This window comes from Poeciliopsis prolifica, unplaced genomic scaffold, assembly GCF_027474105.1.
Source record: "Poeciliopsis prolifica strain line A6 unplaced genomic scaffold, Auburn_PproV2 SCAFFOLD115, whole genome shotgun sequence".
In the NCBI taxonomy this organism is placed as follows: domain Eukaryota; kingdom Metazoa; phylum Chordata; class Actinopteri; order Cyprinodontiformes; family Poeciliidae; genus Poeciliopsis; species Poeciliopsis prolifica.
The window spans coordinates 21,306-40,915 of NW_026562490.1; the positions used below are offsets into that span (position 1 = coordinate 21,306).

General features: G+C 38.1%; 1 protein-coding gene across 8 annotated transcripts in view; it reads left to right on the forward strand.

Annotated features, from left to right (window-relative positions):
* The first annotated feature begins 754 nt into the window (after nt 1–754).
* Nucleotides 755–19,610, forward strand: part of LOC129354656 (sodium/glucose cotransporter 4-like) — a 29,202-nt gene continuing 10,346 nt past the window's right edge. For 2 of the 8 annotated variants that reach the window (XM_055024112.1, XM_055024114.1), the window contains exons 1-9: nt 763–1,024; nt 1,353–1,480; nt 1,572–1,764; nt 2,432–2,518; nt 3,626–3,744; nt 6,364–6,435; nt 7,421–7,525; nt 15,117–15,281; nt 15,378–15,483. In XM_055024112.1, the coding sequence (XP_054880087.1) occupies nt 2,497–2,518; nt 3,626–3,744; nt 6,364–6,435; nt 7,421–7,525; nt 15,117–15,281; nt 15,378–15,483 (589 nt within the window). In that variant the 5' untranslated portion in view covers nt 763–1,024; nt 1,353–1,480; nt 1,572–1,764; nt 2,432–2,496. Of the gene's footprint in view, nt 1,025–1,352; nt 1,481–1,571; nt 1,765–2,431; nt 2,519–3,625; nt 3,745–6,363; nt 6,436–7,420; nt 7,552–11,451; nt 11,469–15,116; nt 15,282–15,377; nt 15,484–19,610 lie in introns of those variants that run through there. The other 6 variants (XM_055024118.1, XM_055024116.1, XM_055024110.1 and 3 more) reach the window with 6 other exon arrangements.

A 19,610-nucleotide genomic window follows, 5' to 3' on the forward strand; every position in this document is an offset into this window, starting at 1 on the left:
ACACTGTAAGCTGCAGTGGAGCTAGCTTCTGATAGCCTTATAGCATGCTGCACAGGAGGCTGATCAGCAAAAACGATGAGGCGAACGAAGCTTCCTGCTGCATGGTAAGTTCTGCATCTTTCTGCTGCTGGCGCTGATCCTGTTCCCACAGAAACAATCAACCTGTCACTGTCCTTCATCACACAGAAGGATCAGGAAGTCTCTGCAGAGTACAAATAAAACTTGGGAGGTAGGGTTAGGGTGCGGCGGCCCGTGCGTACCTTCAATTCCCTATTCAAACTGTCCCGTGCACGGGGCGAGGGCAGTTGTGGAGACAGATTATTGTCCTAAAAAAAACCCAGCGCCTCTGGACGAGCGGGCTCCGTCTTCACGCCAGAACACCTGAGATCTGCCCCAGTGGGGTCTTGGTTAGTGAGGACAGGACTCAGTGTCAGCATTAGTTGCTTAACGACTTAGCTTTTAGCCTTATTGTTCCACTCTTCTCACCTGTATCCCTTCAGTTTAGACTGACTGGAGTAGAGGGGGACAGAGCTGCAGCCCGATCCGGCGGTTTCCCCTATGCTCTGTCTTTCCTCGACCTTCTTTCAGTGGGGGGTGGGGGTGAATCTTTTTTAATTTGTATTTTTTACTTTTTGATACCTTTTCATTGTTGTTCTTTTTCTTTTTATATTTGAGATTGCCCTTCCTGCACTTTTTAACATTATAGTCTTACATTTAGTCTTTATTATGGACTTAAGTTAATAAACATAGCTTTGTTTCATGTTTTTAATTTGAAAAGGGTGTATTTATACTTTTTTCACTAATTACATTATTTTATTTATTTAATTAACTTTGCAATTAATAGGAGTAGTCTGCTTAGACTTTTTCAGGTTTTCTTTGTAAGACAGTCATGGTCACACATCCACATCGATAGCTTTCTCATCTCCTTGGGCACGACCAGTGGACGGGGAAGTTGTGGACGGCGTGCGGCGGCCCGTGCATTACCTTAAACTCCCCAGTTTCAACTGCCCAGTCGACGGACGAGGTGGGGGGAGTTGTCGAGAAAGTTTTTACTCACCTATTCTGTGTTAGTTATAGCTCAATGTTGATAACAATTCAGTGAGGTGAGTGTAACAGAGTAAAAAATGCATTTTGTTGAATTACAAATTTACACTATTATTTATTTATTTATCTATATATTTATTAATTTAAAATAGATATTTTAGGTCAAGTTTTCTGTTATTCATGTGTACTTAACTTTTTCTCCCTCACATCACCATTAAGCTTTGTGAGGGTAGGTTACGTTGTAATAAGTTGCTGATTGTCAGGTGTTGGCGCTAGGCTGGGTGGGCAACCTTTTTCTTTTCCACCAGATGGAGCCAGAGGTTGGCAGTCGTTGGAGGGTGGATCCTGCGCACCTGTGCGTAATCGACATCCATCACCGCCAGCATAAGAAGAGCGGGCGGTCGGTTCTCCAGCGCTTGAGTGTTAACCTCCAATGGTACTCAGAGCCCGCACTGAACCTAATGTCGGTATCTTTTTGCACGAGTTTCAAGCAAGCCTGAGATAACTTCTGACATATTTCCTCACAGGGTTTCCAGCACTGGAGAAGCACTTCCTGAGACCTTCAAGTCTGACTCGAGAACCGCCGAGACTGGCCGAAACCCGCTCTCTTCCTGCCCGCCCTCCAACGACTAATCCATCAGCCACCAACCACTGGATCCGGACCGGACCCCTCCTCCAGTCAGACACCCCCCCTTCCCAGCAGAGACTTCATACTCACCAGTAAGCCTGTTCCTGAACCCTGTTGGTTATCAGTATTCTTACACTTACCACATCTTTCCCTGTATTTAGGGCAGAGACGACCCTAACCCAAGGTCCCCCTCAGAGACACATCACAGACTCTTTATTATTTTTTGATCCAATACATTTTATTCATTTACCAAATTGCATCTCCTTGTTTATGCGTCTGCATGTGGGTCAAGCGTGTAGCTTCAACCATGACATTGATATTTTACAAATATTTCCTCTTTTGAAATGTATGTTCTAAAATATTACTATAATACTTTATTTATTTTTAATGGATATTTTATTAAAGCCATAGAAGACAACTACATAAAACCAGAAGACATCTGATTTATGTCTTTCTTTATTGTCTTCTACAGATTAAACAAAGTTTTTGCTCTCAGTGAATAAAAGCCCATTTGAAAACGACTATTTACTGAGCAATTCTAATGGTGAAATTAGGTTAATGATCTAAAGTTCATATACTGTTTGTCAAACATTCTTTAGTTGCCACTAATATTCAGAAAATATCTGCTGTGTGAAAGACAAGTTGTTACAGGATAATAGGTAACTTGTGACCTTTGAATTTCTCAATAAAAGCAAATTAATCATGACTGACTAGTTTCACATAGTTGCATTTACCAAGTTTGTCAGTTGAACAAAGCAGGTTTTTACTTCGACAGAAGTAGTGATACAACAAAGAAAGGAGCTACATCTACTGGAAAACTCAACATGGCAGCGAGTACAGCTAAAGGTCTGAACATTCTTGTTCCAATTGTATTATTAACTTTTTTTTATTACACAGCAATCCTAAACAATGACTCATAACTCTTTAACTGCATTGGATTTGCATGATTATGTTCATGTGTAATACACACTGCAGTAATTGTTCAGGGAGAGTTACTCTGGTGCAAAAATTTGCAGACTATAATATAATAGCCTATTTTAAATATATTGTATTTTTCTGAAGTACATTTTTAGTATGCTATCAAGTGGGTATACTTATGAAGATCATTTTACACAAGTGTAAAATAAATACTTTCTTAAAAACCGTAACCCTAACCCTCTAAAAATTAGACTAATTATATTTCAAGGAAACACTAGTTGTTGACATACATGCTACTTTATGCTAACAAAGTATGCCTTACTAGGTGCATTAATAGTATGTTACTATTTAGATCAATAGGAAAGAAAAAAAGGGAAAAAAAACAACAATCCCTATGGTGGTACTTACTGTAATGTTGTTTAATAAAGTCATAAATATTTTGTTCATGCCTCAAAACATAAAATGTTGACAGTTTAGTGACAGAGGTTCTAGTGAAACGTTACTTGTTCTTTACACTAAATTTAGAAGGTATATTCAGTTTTAAATCTCTCCTAATATGATCTGTTTTTCTCAGTTCTTTAACTACAACACAGAAGCTATCTTTACCAAATTTCATTTTCATTAAGAATCAGCAGGTGTAGCCAATCGATCAATGAATGTTTTTCACCAATAAGCTTGTGCACAACCAAAGTAACTGATCACTGAGTGACTTGGCAACAGTTAACCTCACATAAGAAGCAATGTCCCTCTATAGGCGCAGCAAAATGAAGCTGAAATCAAAGCAACATGGAGATAAATTTAGGGGTGCCAAAGAATGTGTAACAGCTCTAAATACTGTGAGAGCTACACTAAAGAAGCAGAACCCAGGAAAATAAAAACGTTGTTCTCTAAAGCTTATTGTATATATATATATATATATATATATATATATATATATATATATATATATATATATATATATATATATAATTTATCAATGTTTCAGTTATAACAAGTAAAAAGTAAAGTTAATTTCTTTTTTCTTTTAATATACAGCCTGGAATTCCATTGGATTTACCACAGACGCTCCCCCAAGCCACAGTCTCAGTGTGGATGCTGCAGACATTGCTGTTGTTGTTATTTACTTTATTGTAGTCATGGTGATTGGAATCTGGGTAAGATGAGCCACAGAACATTAATACACATAAAAATGTTTTTTTTAATCTATTTTTTGTATATGTCTAATGTTGTAATGGTTTTAATGGTTTTGTTGTTGAGATAACATTCAGACTTTAAAATCTTCCAGTTTTCACATGAAAACAAATTCTATTGTGCTCACAAGTGTTCAGGTTTAATTCTTCTTCATTCTATAACATATAGTTCAAACAAATTTTGATGATATAAACAAAGGTGGATTAGTATTCAGATACTAAAATGAATCCCAAATTTATTTAATGTACATAGTATGTCAGTATATTATTTCTATGTGCTGAACTGTGTATTCACTCCCGACACTATTGTTCCAGTTTAAATGGATCAGAGTCGGTCAGAATTTTTTGTGCAGATGTATATACATAGAAAAAAACCCTGGTGCCGACCAACAACTGGACTGAAACCCACTGTTTGAGGTGATGTTGGTCTGCTTTGAAACAAATTCTTGTCTACACATAGAGCTCACAACACAAAATCTGGAGTGAGTGATTCTTAGCATTAAAAATGCACTTTTAAGCTTATTTTTTTCTGGGTGTGTGTTGTGTCACGCCTCCATCATTTATAGGAGCACTGATTATGCATTTCTTCTATGAATGACATGCATTGTGTAAGCAAACCACAAAAGACTCTGAGTGTGAAGACACCCTAAGTGAGGGATTAAATTTGGTATTGTTATCATTTGGTATCAATAGTGATTTTGGATCTAAACTAAGATGATTGAAGTATTTCTTTTTTTATTATTAAAGATTTTATTATTTTTCAGAACACAAATACAAATAATCAACCCTTCCCAGTCCCACCCCATTACCCCACATTGAGAACTTAAGAAACAAAAAAAAAAGAAAAAAAAAAGAGAAAAGGGCAGCCAGGTCTGCACACATCAAATCAATAAAATTTTCACGGAAAATTGACATATAAAGGCATCCTCGGTATGAGCATTGTCAACCCTACCAACCAAAGGTTTATAAGTAGTGCTTTCACAACAGCAGATCCTCAAAGGGGTTTACTTGTCCCGATATTGCAAGAAAGAAAGTTGTTCCAGGATTTCTTTAAGTTTTCTAAATAATCATTTAGCTTAGCCAGCATTCGTTCATATGACACTATTTCAAGCATCAATTCCAACCAACTTTTGAGATTTAAGTATTTCTATAACGCTGTCTAGTTCAGCAACAGCTGCTTAGGGTCCAAACTTCGTTTGGTGTTGTAGTGTAGTGTTGTAGCTCCATTTGCATTTCTAGTAGTAACAGCTCCATTAGTACTGTTTGTCTTTGACGTTTCTCCCAGCGTCTGTAGCGCAGTGTCTGCTGTGCCGTTTAGGGGCGGTGATAACAGCCCCAACAACACCGGACCTCAGTTCTTGGGTTTTGATCTCAGTAATAAAATTGAGCCTACTCTGACTAGCAGTAGTAGTATTAGCCTCCATGGAGCCAAGACACATCAGAGAGGCAAGACAGTATTTTTTCATAACTTTCCCACAGAAAGCTGATTTCAGAAATTTGCTGTGAATGAAACATAACGATGGATTTAAAAATGTAATTCACAAGAGAAAGGCAGAGGGGTAGCTAAAAATCTACAAGGTACCAAGCTTCAGAAATAAGCTTAAGGTCTCAATGATTTCAGTATAGCTCCTGTTAGCATCTCATAGAGTATCCAGCTCTGCCTGTCTCTTCAAGGCATTTACTTTTAACTGGTTAAGGTAATGATTAGAGCCGTTAGAGCCTTTTTTAGTTCTGCTGGTATAAAAGATTCAAAGAGTTGTGGAGAAAGATCTAGGACTCTTGTACTGCGCTATCTTTCTTTCATGTGGGAAATTATCCAGAGTCCTCTCAATTTTTATTTTTATTTTGTTAAATTACAGCCAATAGTGACAAAGTATGGGATTTTCTAAAAGTACACTAGTCAAATGCAATATGATAAACAACAACTCAGGAAAAGTTAGCCTACCTATGTTTCCTTTGTAGATTCTAGTACACAATGGACCATTATGCATCATCAACCCATTGGTGAAAAAATAGCGACCTCCATAGGCGAAAAATGTAACAAAAGATGCCAATTTTTAATTATGAGTTTTAGCATATCACAAACAGCAATTTTTTAGGCAATATGAACATTGCAACATATTTAGGCCAACATGTTAAACTAATCCTGTATCCTTTCAAATGTGACTGAACATTCAGGTTATTCATCTGACCTAAATGTCACTGATATTCAATAAATGTCTCTATTCTGTGTAAGTTGGCAAAACACTGAGAACACTCTCCATGTGTGACATTATTACGCCCTCTACTGTGTATGCGGTACACTTTCAGGTTGTTTGCAGTTTACATTGGAAATCGCATACAAGTTGCATATATTTGGAAATATGAAGGGCCATGGCACAAAAAAATCTGTTTTGACAAAAAAATTGGAATTTTGTCACTTCAGGCTGCAGTGTGAACATAGGCTATTTTCTCTCCATATCACAGAGAGATATGGAGAGAAGCCCCGTCACAACACACTTCCTGTCTGACCACTCTCAAATAAAGGCCACTATAGCTGGAAAATTTTATTACTAATCTAATGTACATCTTTTTGTTCAACAGTCATCAGTGCGAGCTAATCGGACCACTGTGGGGGGATATTTTTTGGCTGGTCGTTCCATGACATGGTGGCCAGTAAGTACAAGCATTTTAATGCAGAGGTAGTAAGTGTTTATGTTCCTGCTCTGCTTATGATAATAAATACAAGTATTATTTTCACATTTCCTACAAACTTGGTACATTTTGCTTCAGACTTCTGTGGAACCTCTGGAGATGATGGTACAAAAAGAATTTTACATAAAATCTATGGAGATGTGGAAAACCTGACCATCCTCTTCATAAGACTGTCTTAGAAAAACAAAGTGTCTTCAGTCAGAGGCTTCTACTAATTTGCTGTAATACAGACTGCTACACAAGATCCTTCCCGCCCACAGCAATTGCCATCTACAATAACTCTTTGAAGAGTCTTGAATAAATCTTAGTCACAATTAATTTACAATTGGCATCAAAAAAATATTTTGGAATTTGAAAAACTGAGAAATCATAGATAACAGTGCCTAGAAAATGCAAATTTACTCATTTATTAACAGCACATAAAAGAAAATGCTTATCAATCAATCAATCAAATTTTCTTTGTGTAGCCCTGTGGTAAACTGAGGTTACTGTAATGACTGTATGTTGAGGTTAATAGAAATCTTACATAGTTCAAGACAAGATTTATTGATTTATTATTAAAATAAAACATTTATTTTATTAAAATAAATGTTTATTAAAAATAAACATTTATTTACTAATGCATAACATTGGTGATAGCTATGGATTTTATATTCTTGTTTTTGAAAGAAATGCAGTATTTTCCTTTACTTTAATATTTAAATAATAGAAAGAGTAAAGGTAGCTATTAAGTAATTTGCTTACTTAGTAATTAAAACTGTATTATTTGTAAATCAACTACTTAAAAGCCTTGTCAGTGATTGTGCATGGAGAATGACAATCAATGATATATTTATCCTCCCTAAAAAACAAAAGAAAATCCACTTGATTGGACTGGCAACAAATATAATCAATTAAGCTTACTAAACTGTTCTTGTTCCTCTCTATTATATGATTTCACTGACAGATTGGAGCCTCCCTGATGTCAAGTAACGTTGGCAGCGGTTTGTTCATTGGACTTGCAGGAACAGGAGCAGCTGGAGGCATTGCTGTGGGAGGATTTGAATGGAATGTAAGAAGTACAACTCAGAAAACAAAGTAAATAATCACATTAGTCTATTCAACAATCACATTATTAAAAAATGTAATTATCAAAACAAACTGATAGTTAATAGTTGCTGTAATGACTGTAGCAGGTAATAAGTGAGAAGAGTCTACTTAATAAATGGTCCACCAACCTCCTCGCTTGTAATGGCGAACCTGGAGGTTTAAACGGACCAGGCACTGAGCGAGAAAATGACCAGGGGAACCACAGTCAATGCATAGGTGGGCAGAGATGCGTCATTGCCGCTCCTCGGGAGTTAGCCGAGTTAATCAAGAAATATTACACAACAGAAGAAGAGGCAGCATATTAATGGTTTTCGAACCATACATATAGACTAAAAGCAGTATTTTGAAGTCTATTCTCTGAGCTACAGGGAGTCAGTGTAGTGACGTTAGAACTGGTGTGATGTGCCCATCTGTCATATTCCAAAGACTCTGCAAGATCCATATGGCCATTGAACAAGATGGTGTATTGCAATAGATGAGTTTCATCAGGAATAGATGGCTGCCTAAAACAATGCTGGACCCATCCCTTCATTGTCGTTATTCTGCAATATCTTTGTTATTACACAATAGCCAATCCCGCCTAACCTCACAACTCCCTTGGGCTGACTACTGACCAGCTCTCCGTCTAATGAGCTGATTAGGATCAGGTGTGCTGAGTGACAGCACACACACACACACTCTGGCAGGGTGAGTCTGGCGCCATCTGGTGGTCAAAGGTGAGAAGTATGCTCAAAAAACCCACAAAGAAAACTAAAGAACCCCAGGACATAACAGTACTCCCCTTTAATGGTCGCCACCTGGCGGTCTTGAGGAAATGGAGGGTAGTGAAGAACGATAGTCAGAGATAAGGGATGAATCTAAAATAAAGGAACCCAGAACCCAAGAACCATCCTCTGGACCGTAGCCCTCCTAATCAAAGAGGTACTGCCAGCTGTGACCTCATCTACGGGAGTCTACGATCCAGAGGACAGAATATGTGGGATGGCCATCAACTTCATGGGGGGTAAGGCAAAGTGTGCTGGTCTGAACGAGCTTTATTTGGGACACGTGGAAGTTGGGATGGATCTGGAGGGAGGCGGGAAAATGGAGACAGACAGCAAATGAGTTGATGATGGCTTCTATAGCAAATGGACCAATATAACAGGGAGAGAGTTTCTTTGACATGGACTTGAGGGGAATGTCTCAGGAGGATAACCAAATTTGTTGATTGGGGGTGTAAGTGGGAGGTGGATTTTTTTTCCAGTCAGCCTGACACTTATTTTGTTCTGCGGTGTGGTTGAGACTGTGGATAGTGGGTAGATAGAGGTGATGGAAATGTTTTCTTCATTGGATGGGAGTAGTGGTGATTGATAGCAAATGGATGCTTTGAACGGAGACAGACCTTTGGCAGCGGAAACATGGCTGTTATGGGCATATTCTACCCAAGGGAGGAATTGGGACCAGTTGGAGGGATCAGAGGATGTGAGGCAGCAGAGGGTAGTTTCGAGATTGTGATTCAGATGTTCTGGATGGCCGTTGGACTGAGGATGAAAATCAGACATGAGTGAAACATTGGCATTTAATCCTGAACAGAAATTTCTCCAAGCGTGGGAGATGAATTGTGGTCCTCGGATGTCCTGCGGGATGCCATGAAGCCGGAAAACATGTTTAACCAAAAGTTGAGCTGTTTGGAAGGCTCTGGGTAATTTCTGGAGGGGGACAAAGTGGGAGACTTTGGAGAAACAGTGGACAATAGAGAGGATGTTAGTTATGCCCTTGGAAGGTGGCAAGCCGGTGACTATCTATTCCAATATGGAACCATGGGCGTTTCGAAGTGGGAAGTCATTGAAGGAGACCAGATGGAGATTGATGAGAGGATTTATTTTGGGAACAGATGGTGCAGGCTTGGGCATACTCATGGACATCTTTATGGTTGGACGGCCACCAGAATCTTTGGTTGACTAGGGCGATGGCGCGACTGATACCGGGATGACCTGAGAATTTTGACGCGTGGATCCACTGAAGAAAACAGGCTCGGATGGAGGATGGGATGAAGATTTTATTGGGTGGACAGGAGTCGGGAGCTGGACCGGACAATTGTGCTTGTTTAATGACATTTTCTATTTCCCAGGTTACTGCTGCCACTGTGCAGCTGGGAGGAAGGATGGTGGCAGGAACCTTCTCGGAATCATCAGGTGAATAGAGTCAGGAAAGGGCATCTGGTTTTGTATTGCAGGAACCTGGGCAATATGAGATGGAGAGGTTGAACCGGGAGAAGAATAATGACCAGTGTGACTGTCGGGGATTTAACCTTCTAACAGATTGTAGGTAGGACAAGTTCTTGTGGTCGGTCCAGACGAACACTGGATGCTCTGCCCCCTCCAGTCAGTGTCTCCACTCCTCCAGGGCCAATTTAATGGTTAGTAGTTCCCGGTCTCCCACATCCTAGTTCCTCTCCGGAGGGGTTAATCTGCGTGAGAAGAAGGCACAGGGGTGAGTTTTATTGTCATGAGACGAGATCTGGGATAATACAGCTCCAGCTCCGGTGTCTGATGCATGTACTTCCACGATGAATTGTTTAGAGGGGTCTGGTTGAATGATGTGAGAAGGCGGCTTCAGCTTCATGAGTCCAACTGAAAGGGATCTTGATGGAGGTGAGAGCGGTAAGGGGTAATCCAGTCTGACTGTAATTGCGGATAAATCGGCAGTAGAAATTGGCAAACCTGAGGAAGCGTTGCAGCTGCTCGCGGGTCTCTGGTGTTGGCCACTCTAAAACCGCTTGGATTTTCTCCTCAGTTGACCTTACCTGTCTGCCCCTAATATAAAACCTAGAAATGAAACAGATGATTTATAAATTCACATTGTTCAGCTTTGACATATAATTTATTTTCTAGGAGTCATTGCAGGACCAGATGGACATAATGTTTGTGTTCTTCAATGGACTTTGAGTAGATCAAGATATCATCGAGGTAAACGAATAGAAAAATGTTCAGGAAATCTCCTAGAACATCGTTAACAAGAGCTTGGAAGAAAGCAGAGGCATTAGAGAACCCAAATGGCATAACAAGGTACTCAAAATGACCAATGGGTGTCTTAAATGCTGTCGTCCACTCGTCTCCTTTACGGATAGGAAGAAGGTGTTACGCGTTTCTTAAATCTAGTTTGGAGAATATGGTTACTTCATGAACTGGTTCTCATTTAACCCTCTGTAATCTATGCAGGGTCTCAAGGAGCCATCTTTCTTTCCCATAAAGATAAACTTGTTCCTATGGGCGATGAAGATGGATGGATTATTCCAGCAGCAAGAGACTCTTATGTATTTTTCCATCGTCTCTCTTTCAGGATGGGAAATATAGACTAGAGCGGATAACGGAAAGGACTGAGTTTTGTAGATGACTGTAGCAGGTAATAAGTGAGAAGAGTCTACTTAATAAATGGTCCACCAACCTCCTCGCTTGTAATGGCGAACCTGGAGGTTTAAACGGACCAGGCACTGAGCGAGAAAATGACCAGGGGAACCACAGTCAATGCATAGGTGGGCAGAGATGCGTCATTGCCGCTCCTCGGGAGTTAGCCGAGTTCACCACACCTGCATGGGTCGGGCTCCTGAGGAGCTTGGGGAGGAGAGACTGCCGGACTGGGAGTTATGCCTCTAAGGTGTTTGGCCAGTGGATTTCTCCGGCTCTTCTCCCTAGCACGAGAACAGACTCTTTTGTCGAGGCGGATAGATTGATTGATCAGGTCCTCAAGAGTCTCCAATTTTTCTAGCGTTGCGAGTTTATCTTTTAATGATTTGTTAAGAATGTTAAAGTATGCGCTTTTTTTTTGTTTGTTTTTTTGAAAATTGCCATACAACATGGAATCAAGAGAAGCCATGGGAAATATACAACAGTAATAAAGAGAAACATTCAAGAAAAATAACTGGTGTAAGTAAAGACTTTAGTCTTTATTCATTCATTATAGTCACTTATATTGTAATATTTTTTTCTGTTTGAACTTATGTACACATACAACATAAACAAAAACCTTCAAATAGTATTTCCATCAGTTAAACAGAGTGTTGTTGAAATTCAATTGTTACATCCTTCTGAGACAGCAGGAGAGTATAAAAATGAACCAAAATGAAAAACATAAAATTAAATACAATTAAGCAAAACTGTGAATTAGATTCTCTTTTTCTCGTTAGACAACAGACATTTTCTCTCCAAGGAAGAACCCTTCTTTCATTTCTATTATATCTTCATTAATCAACTAATCTGCAACACTTTAGCTTTAGTCTGTAGCAACTTTTCAAGAACTAAACGTTTTTATGGCTTTATTGATGACTGTAATTATTTGCCTTTCTGTTATTTTGATTGCTGTTAGGTTGCTGATTGCTTGAATAATTCCAGGTCATTGAGCATGTGAAATTGCAATCCTTTGAGAGAGGTCTGTAATAATTTATGACCTTGAAACCATCCTTGAACAGTTTAATGAAGGTCAGAGAGTTTCCAGTGAGGGAGTTCAGTCAAGCTGTCATACACCCCCAATATACAATGCTCCTTCCCCCTTCCTTCTTTCTGATTAAGGTTTTTTCTGGTTTAACCTTCCCATCCATTTCCCATTTGCACCCTCTTCCAAGCATTTTTTTATCCTGTTTTTTTCTGTCACATTTTACCTTCTCTCTTTCTCCTCACCATCACCTCTTCCACAGAAACCAAATTCCCCAGTATCATTCCAGTCCTTTATTACCTTGTATAAACTGAGAGCTGTTTTCTTGTCTCGGAGGCCTGGGCATAAACCCCTTAAGATGGGGGATTTGCCTTTCGTAATAGCTACTAAATACTAATGTCAATGAACTAGTAATAGTTGCATGTCTTTTCTGAGCCAGAATTGCTTGCAGGTCTGTTTTCCACATGACACAAAAACACAATATGCTTTTATGAACTTCAGGCAGTGAAACTGTCCATTCTGTTCAGAAAATAAGTTCAGTGCATATCATTTCTTTATGCCTGTGAAAGTGCCTTGCAATGAAGAAAAAATGAAGCTTCTCCTTTCCTTTGAGTTTTTATACCCTCTCTCCTCATTGTTGTGTATTGGGAGATGAAGAATGTGACTCCTCGAGCATTCAATTACCTCATGGAAGGTCCCATGCCTTCCTATATTCGGACAACTCCCTGGTCACTTCTACTTTGTTGTTTACTTTACTTCATTCTTCTTAACCTGTTCCTGCTTCCCCATTTTGACTTCCTTATTTGGAACACAGATTGAAGCATGCCTGGACATATCTGTGTTTCACCAACTGTAATTTTACAACTATGTGATTGTATTCAGTTACATTTCTCATCTTTTACAAAATCACCATAACCATAAAACACAATAATCTTTTAATACATTTCTTTATCCATAACTGATTTCAATAATTAGATTTGAATACTTTTTATTAACTTTTAATTCATCATTTGTTCCTGTTGTAATTATTAACACTCATATGTAATCATTCAAATCAGAAATTACTTACTTCATAATCATCAGTACATTATATAGTAACGTTATATAATAAACTAAAATTCGCTTAAAAGTAGTTTGAAAAAAACAACGACAAAAAAACTTGGTTGGTGTCAAGTATTTCTGGTTGTATATAGTACGTTATATACTGAGGTATATTTCTTACAGTCATTATCAAATCAACATACAAGATTACTTCAGTTTCTCAGGCCTTTATGATCTGTTTCTGCGTGAACCTGGAAAGATCTCACCTCTTCAAGCCAGTTTTCACGACAAATAGCACCTCTTTGAAACAGATGGTTTTGGTTTTATATCGGGACGACAGCTGATTCTGCTTCACAGAAGGCTAAGGTATTGTCAGATATGCATAAAGGACATCAAGGACTAACAAGATGCTGGGCATTCACTAGGATGGCAGTGTGGTGACCAGTCATCAGTGCTGAAATTAAACAGAAGTGTTATCATGCAACTTCTGCATTTATAACAAACCAACCCAGAGGCGACAACCTCTCCTTGCATCAACCCTACCAGAGGGTCCATGGCAGTGCATAGCTGCAGATCTGTGTGAATTTGAGAGATAGTATATCTCTTTGTGGTCTACTATTGATCCAAAGATACAAAATGGCTCGCCTACCATCCATATCTAGCCATCATGTCATCAGTCAACTCAAGGGCATGTTTGTGCGGTGGGAAATTCCACTGGAATTGGTCAGTGATGATACAGTTTTCATCTAGGCCCTTTACCCTCAGGTGAACGGGGCTGCTAAATGCAGACTGCTGAATGCAGACTGCTGAATGCAGACTGTTAAAAACATCTTGAAGCAGCCTGACCCATGTCTTGCCCTGATGTGATACAGAACAACCCACCTCCAAGCCGGCTCACAGCCTGCTGATTACCGGATCAGCTGCAGTCACCGAGTTCCCCTGTGGTACCGACCAGTAGCTTTCCACCTGAAATCAATTCTGACTCCACGGCTGGAAGTCCAGTTCAGAGACAGTCTGCCCAGAGGTGGAGGGATCTATACTATTGAAAGGTTAACACGTTACATCCAGTGTAAGAGTAATCTGAATTCCTAGAGACACTTAGTAACTCCAAGCCCTCTACTTCATATGTTTTACTTCAAAACATTTCTAGGTTCAAAACCTAGAGTTCAAAAATGTATTAAGTTTACTCTACTTCTAAGTCTACGGATTGACAAGACATAATATTATTGCATGGTACATTTTTTTATTTATGTATAAAGATAATTTGGTTTAGTTAAAAACTTGTAAATTGACATTTGAAATGAATTAGTTAAGAAAAGTATTTACTTCATCAAAAAGAAAACTATATTCCAATTACCACCTTTCATTCAATACAATGAAAGGGAGGGGCAGATGAGATTTTTTTCTTCTTTAGGTTTTTTTCTAATAGTTACGTTTAGTAAATTACACTGGAAGTCTTTACAAACTCACATGTTATAGTTGTTGGAGTAATAGATAGTCTACAAACAGTAAACAAAAGAGTTTTAGTTGTTTTTTTAATTTGTTTGATAGGAACAGTAACTATGGAGGGCAGAATAATCCCTACGTTGCTGCAGACTGAGGGCAGCCTACCCCTCACTTAAGTTTTTCTGCAAGATATCCATGAAATGTTAAGCATGTATGTTTTGCTACTGGAATGGGAAGATGTAGTGATATGTCAAAAATAAGCTTCTGTAGCCCAGGGTGACTTATGAGTATGCACTGTACATCCAGACACGATATATTTTATTTTAAAAAGAGCAAAGTTCTACAGACTGCATGAGTTGTCCATGTTTACATCTTCATAAAGATAGCCATCTATGACATGGCTATGTCATAGATGGCATATCTATGTCAGATTAAGATGCCAATTTGAAGTCCTACTGTATGTCATGATGTTTGTTGGTGAAAAGTTGAACCCAAAGTAGTAGCTGAGTTTGCAGATTTAATGGGAAAATTATGAAAATAAGAACAAAGTAAAAATTAGTAATGTTTCAAATAACTTATCTTTTACCTTTGGTATAGATTTGAGTTCATTGAATGCAGCAGTGATAAAACATTTCAAAATGATATTATCTTAATAGGCAGCATGGGTTCTGGTGGCTCTGGGTTGGATCTTTATTCCTGTCTACATCTCTGCTGCTGTGGTCACCATGCCTGAATACCTGGCTTTGCGTTTTGGAGGCCGTAGGATCCGCATATACATGTCTGTTTTATCCCTGATTCTCTACATCTTCACAAAAATATCAGTAAGGCACGGCTACTTACATTACAGATGCTCACATGGCTGATCTTTTGTCAGAAATTACAGTGCTGTAGTGTCTGATCTTATGTGTTTTTGCCAGACAGATATGTTTTCAGGGGCGTTGTTCATTCAGGTGTCACTGGGCTGGAATCTCTATCTGTCTACAGCTATATTGTTGTTGGTTACAGCTGCTTACACTGTGGCAGGTACACACACACACACACACACACACACACACACACACACACACACATACGCACGCACACACACACACACACACGCACACACACACACACACACACACACAGATTAAGATCCCAATTTGAAGTCCTACCGTATGTCATGATGTTTGTTGGTGAAAAGTTGAACCCCAAAGTAGTAGCTGAGTTTGCAGATTTAATGGAAAATTATGAAAATAAGAACAAAACCAAATCCAAAAGGATCCCCAAGAATCACAAGGAAACAGAAAAGCACAAAGAACTGACAGGAGTAGACATGAGGATCTAATGAATAATTGAAGAAAGTGAGAGGCTTAAATACTGGGAGGTAGAAAGCTAGATAAAAATTAGAACTAATGAGCCAATTGATTGCAGGTGAGAGTGGTGAGGGGCGGGGCAAAGGAAACTACATAGACATACAGGGGAACGCAAAAAAGTGAAGGACATAAGGGAGCTGAAAATAATTCTAAAATTAAGCTAAAAGAAAACAATGAAGTAGAAAAAGACAAAGATGAGGGGAACTATGAAAGAATTAAATCAGAAACAAGGTTGCTCTAAAAATAACTAAGGAACACAGAGCTAAAGCAACTAGGACTAAACAAAGAAATAATTTAAATAGAATCATGAAAGAAAAATGGACATAGATTCAGACACAATAGAAGAACTAAACCCAAAGCAGTGGTGCCCAAAGTGGGTCCCAGAGGATTAGCATCCTGCATGTTTTTGTCCTGTCCCTGATGGTAGGCCTTCTAATGAACCATCATTGGATCCAGGTGTGTTAAACTAGGAAGAGAACTAGAACATGAAGGAAGGAAGGAGGACCTCCAGGCTGGTAGTCCCGGAGTGGGATGGGAGTGAAGACGGTGGGAGTTCGACCGTTGAGCAGTGGAGCGGAATCTGAAGATGACAGAGCAGAATCAAAAACTTGCTGATATTGGGTGGCATAAAACTGGTTTGTGACTGGACTGCCATGGCATCTCAGCTTGACGATGATGGAGATGAGATGGATTTTGGTGATTGGACTCCAGTGCATGGTAGTAGAGGAACAGGAAGAGACCGAAAAGAAGATAATTTATCAGACACAAAGTAGTAAGCCTTGTGAAAATAGTTTGGATGAAAATAAAGTAGCTTGTAAGAGAATAGTTAGGGAGGAATCTAAACTAATTAAATTTTGGAAGGAGGATGAAGGTATTTGATTCAGTCCGTTAGCTCTGTCAAGAGAATTAAAAACGAAGTTTGGAGATCTGACATTTGCTAAAATAAAAAGGAAAACCATTGTAATTGTGGAGGGCAACACAGGGTGACTTATGGAGGATGTGAGGACAGAATAAAAGCAATAGAAATTGAAAAAGTTAGTCAGTAATAATATAAGTTACGCAGAAGTTGCAAAAAGAGTGAAGCCAAAAGATGTGATAAGGAAAGTTCAGCTGAATCCAACACCAGAACAAAGACAGAGTGAAACTGAAACTGTTTACAGTTGAAAAGATTCTGCTGTTCATTGTATATGAAATTAATTGTATAGATCAAATAAAGCACAAAACAGAGAAAATACAAATGATTGTGAAAGGGGCAGAGAGGTTTTTTGGTATAGAGGACGTATCTTGGGAGCACATAAATAAGAGTCTAGGGACAGAAGGACAGACAGCAGGACAGGAAGACAAAAACTGATCATCTTACAATGGAACTCTAGAAGCCTTATCGCAAATGGACAAGGATTTGCTAATTTAAAGAAGATCTAGATATCATATGTATTCAGAAAACTTGGCTTAAACCAAATCTTGATTTTGTTCTAAAATGATATGAAAATGTTAGAAGAGACAGAGAGGGAAGATCTGGAAGAGGGTGTATAACATTCATAAAACAGGAAATTCAATTTAGACTATTGGCTAAAGGAAGAGAGTTAGAATATATTGTTACTCAAATTTGAACAGCAATTTAAAATAATCAAGTTCTATAATCAATGTAAAAGACTTTCAATAGATTTAATGCAGGAACTTGATGTTTATTTAGAGGGTAAAGTTATTTGGTGTGGGAACTTTAATGGCCGTAGCTCTTTATGGAGTCATCATTATGATCAAAATGGGTATATAATAGAAGAAATAATGGAGGTAAAAAAAAAATTGGTATGTATAAATTATGGGAGTGGAACCAGAATTAATTTTAGACATGATACAGTGTCAAAAATTGATTTAACATTAGTTTCAAATTCTATAGCAGGTGTTTGTTAATGGCAAGTAATCAATAAAACTATAGGAAGTGATCATTATCCTATTGTAATTGAAATAAAGTTAAACATAGAGAGTTGTTGTATAAAAGGAATGAAGAAATAGTGTTTTAGGTCTGCAGATTGGAAACATTCAGGAACAGTAGTTGTTGAATCTTGTTGGTGTTCTTGCTGATTTCCTGTTGTGGGCGGGGTTTTACACAGGTGTGTGAAATCTGTTAATAAAAGGCCACAGGCTGCACCGCACCGCACACACTGCACCGCACTCAGGCCAAATGAAGTTAAAGACTGTGTTGTTTTTCCTCCGTCAGTACCCGGCATTTCCAGCCCTTTAAAGATGTCAGCGTCAACAGTAGTGAAATAAAAAATGTTAAAAGTGGTTATGAATAGTAGTGTTGATGACTTAAATTTTTCTATATGTACTGCTATCTTAGAAGCAACTAATCACAACTTTCAGAATCTGAATGAATACAAGAAATTGCAAGCAAATGTGAGAAAATGCAAAAAGAGATAATTGGAGGAGTTTTTGTAATTCAGTAGGAAGAGAGACAGATATTTCTAAGGTATGGGCAACAATTAAAAGGACGAATAGGATTAAAAGAGTGAGTTGGTATCCAATATTAAATGATGGAGAAATAACAGCAGTTACTGTAAGGCAAAGTTGTTGGTAAATACTTTTGTTCAAATTCATAGTTCTGAAAATATCAGTGAAGAAGAAAAAAAAGGAATAGACAAGACAATTTTAGTGTCATGTCCCGTGTTTTTTCCGTGTCTTTATTTGAGCTTTCTGTGTCCCAATCTCCATGTTGTCCTGTCTTCCCCTTGATTGTTCCCAGGTGTGTCTCGTCTCTGTAAAATTATAAGAATGGGAATAAATGGTCATATGTTTAGATGGATTAGATCATTTCTAAAAGGAAGACAAATACAAGCGAGGATAAGGAAGGATTATTCTGAGAGTTTCAATATAGATAATGTGACACCACAGGGAAGTATAGCAAGTCCGTTATTATTTTCAGTGGTAGTTAATGATATGTTTAAAGAAGTAGAATATGGAATGGGACTTTATTTTTTTGCTGATGGTGGAGCAATTTGGACTTTATTGTAAAGAAGCTTCAGGGAGCAATTTGAGCTGTAGAAAAACTCATATAAATGGGATATAAAACTTTCTGTAGAGAAAACTAAAATAATGGGGGTTTTTTTACAAGGAAAAGAGTTGATGAAAGAAATATCTTAATCTTATATGGTTAAGATTTGGAAAGAGTTCATTTAAATTTCTTGAGATGTGATTTAATGAAAGAATGACACGGGGTGTGCACATTAAGAAAATAATCGATACATGTAGGAAGATGTTAAATATAATGAGGTGTTTAGTTGGAGCAGAGTGGATAGAAATTCATAAAAAGCAATTTATGCTGGGTTAATCAGGTAAATCTTGGACTATGGATATATAGTTCAGCAGCAGATACAAACCTCCAAAAGTTAAATATTTTCCAACATCAGGCTTTAATAATACTGGTGTTGTTAAAACATCTTCAACATTAGCATTACAGGTTGAAATGGGAGAAATGCTTCTGAAAGTTAGAAGGGATCAATTATCTTTAAGAAAAGATCATCCAACATTAGACGTGCTTAAACCTGAATGGGAAAAGGAAAAGAATATGGATAATAAACTCTAAAGTTAATAAAATTAATTCAAATCAGTTAGATATACTGTATGTCAGACAGTTCCATTACCTGCAGCACCACCTTGGATCCTTCCTGATGCTGAAGTTGAGTTTTCATTATTAGAAAAGAAGAACAAAGAGAAATTTCACATTATGAATAAATATATAATACAAGAACACTTAAATAAACTTTATAACTGCATACAAATGTAAATTTTGTATGGGTT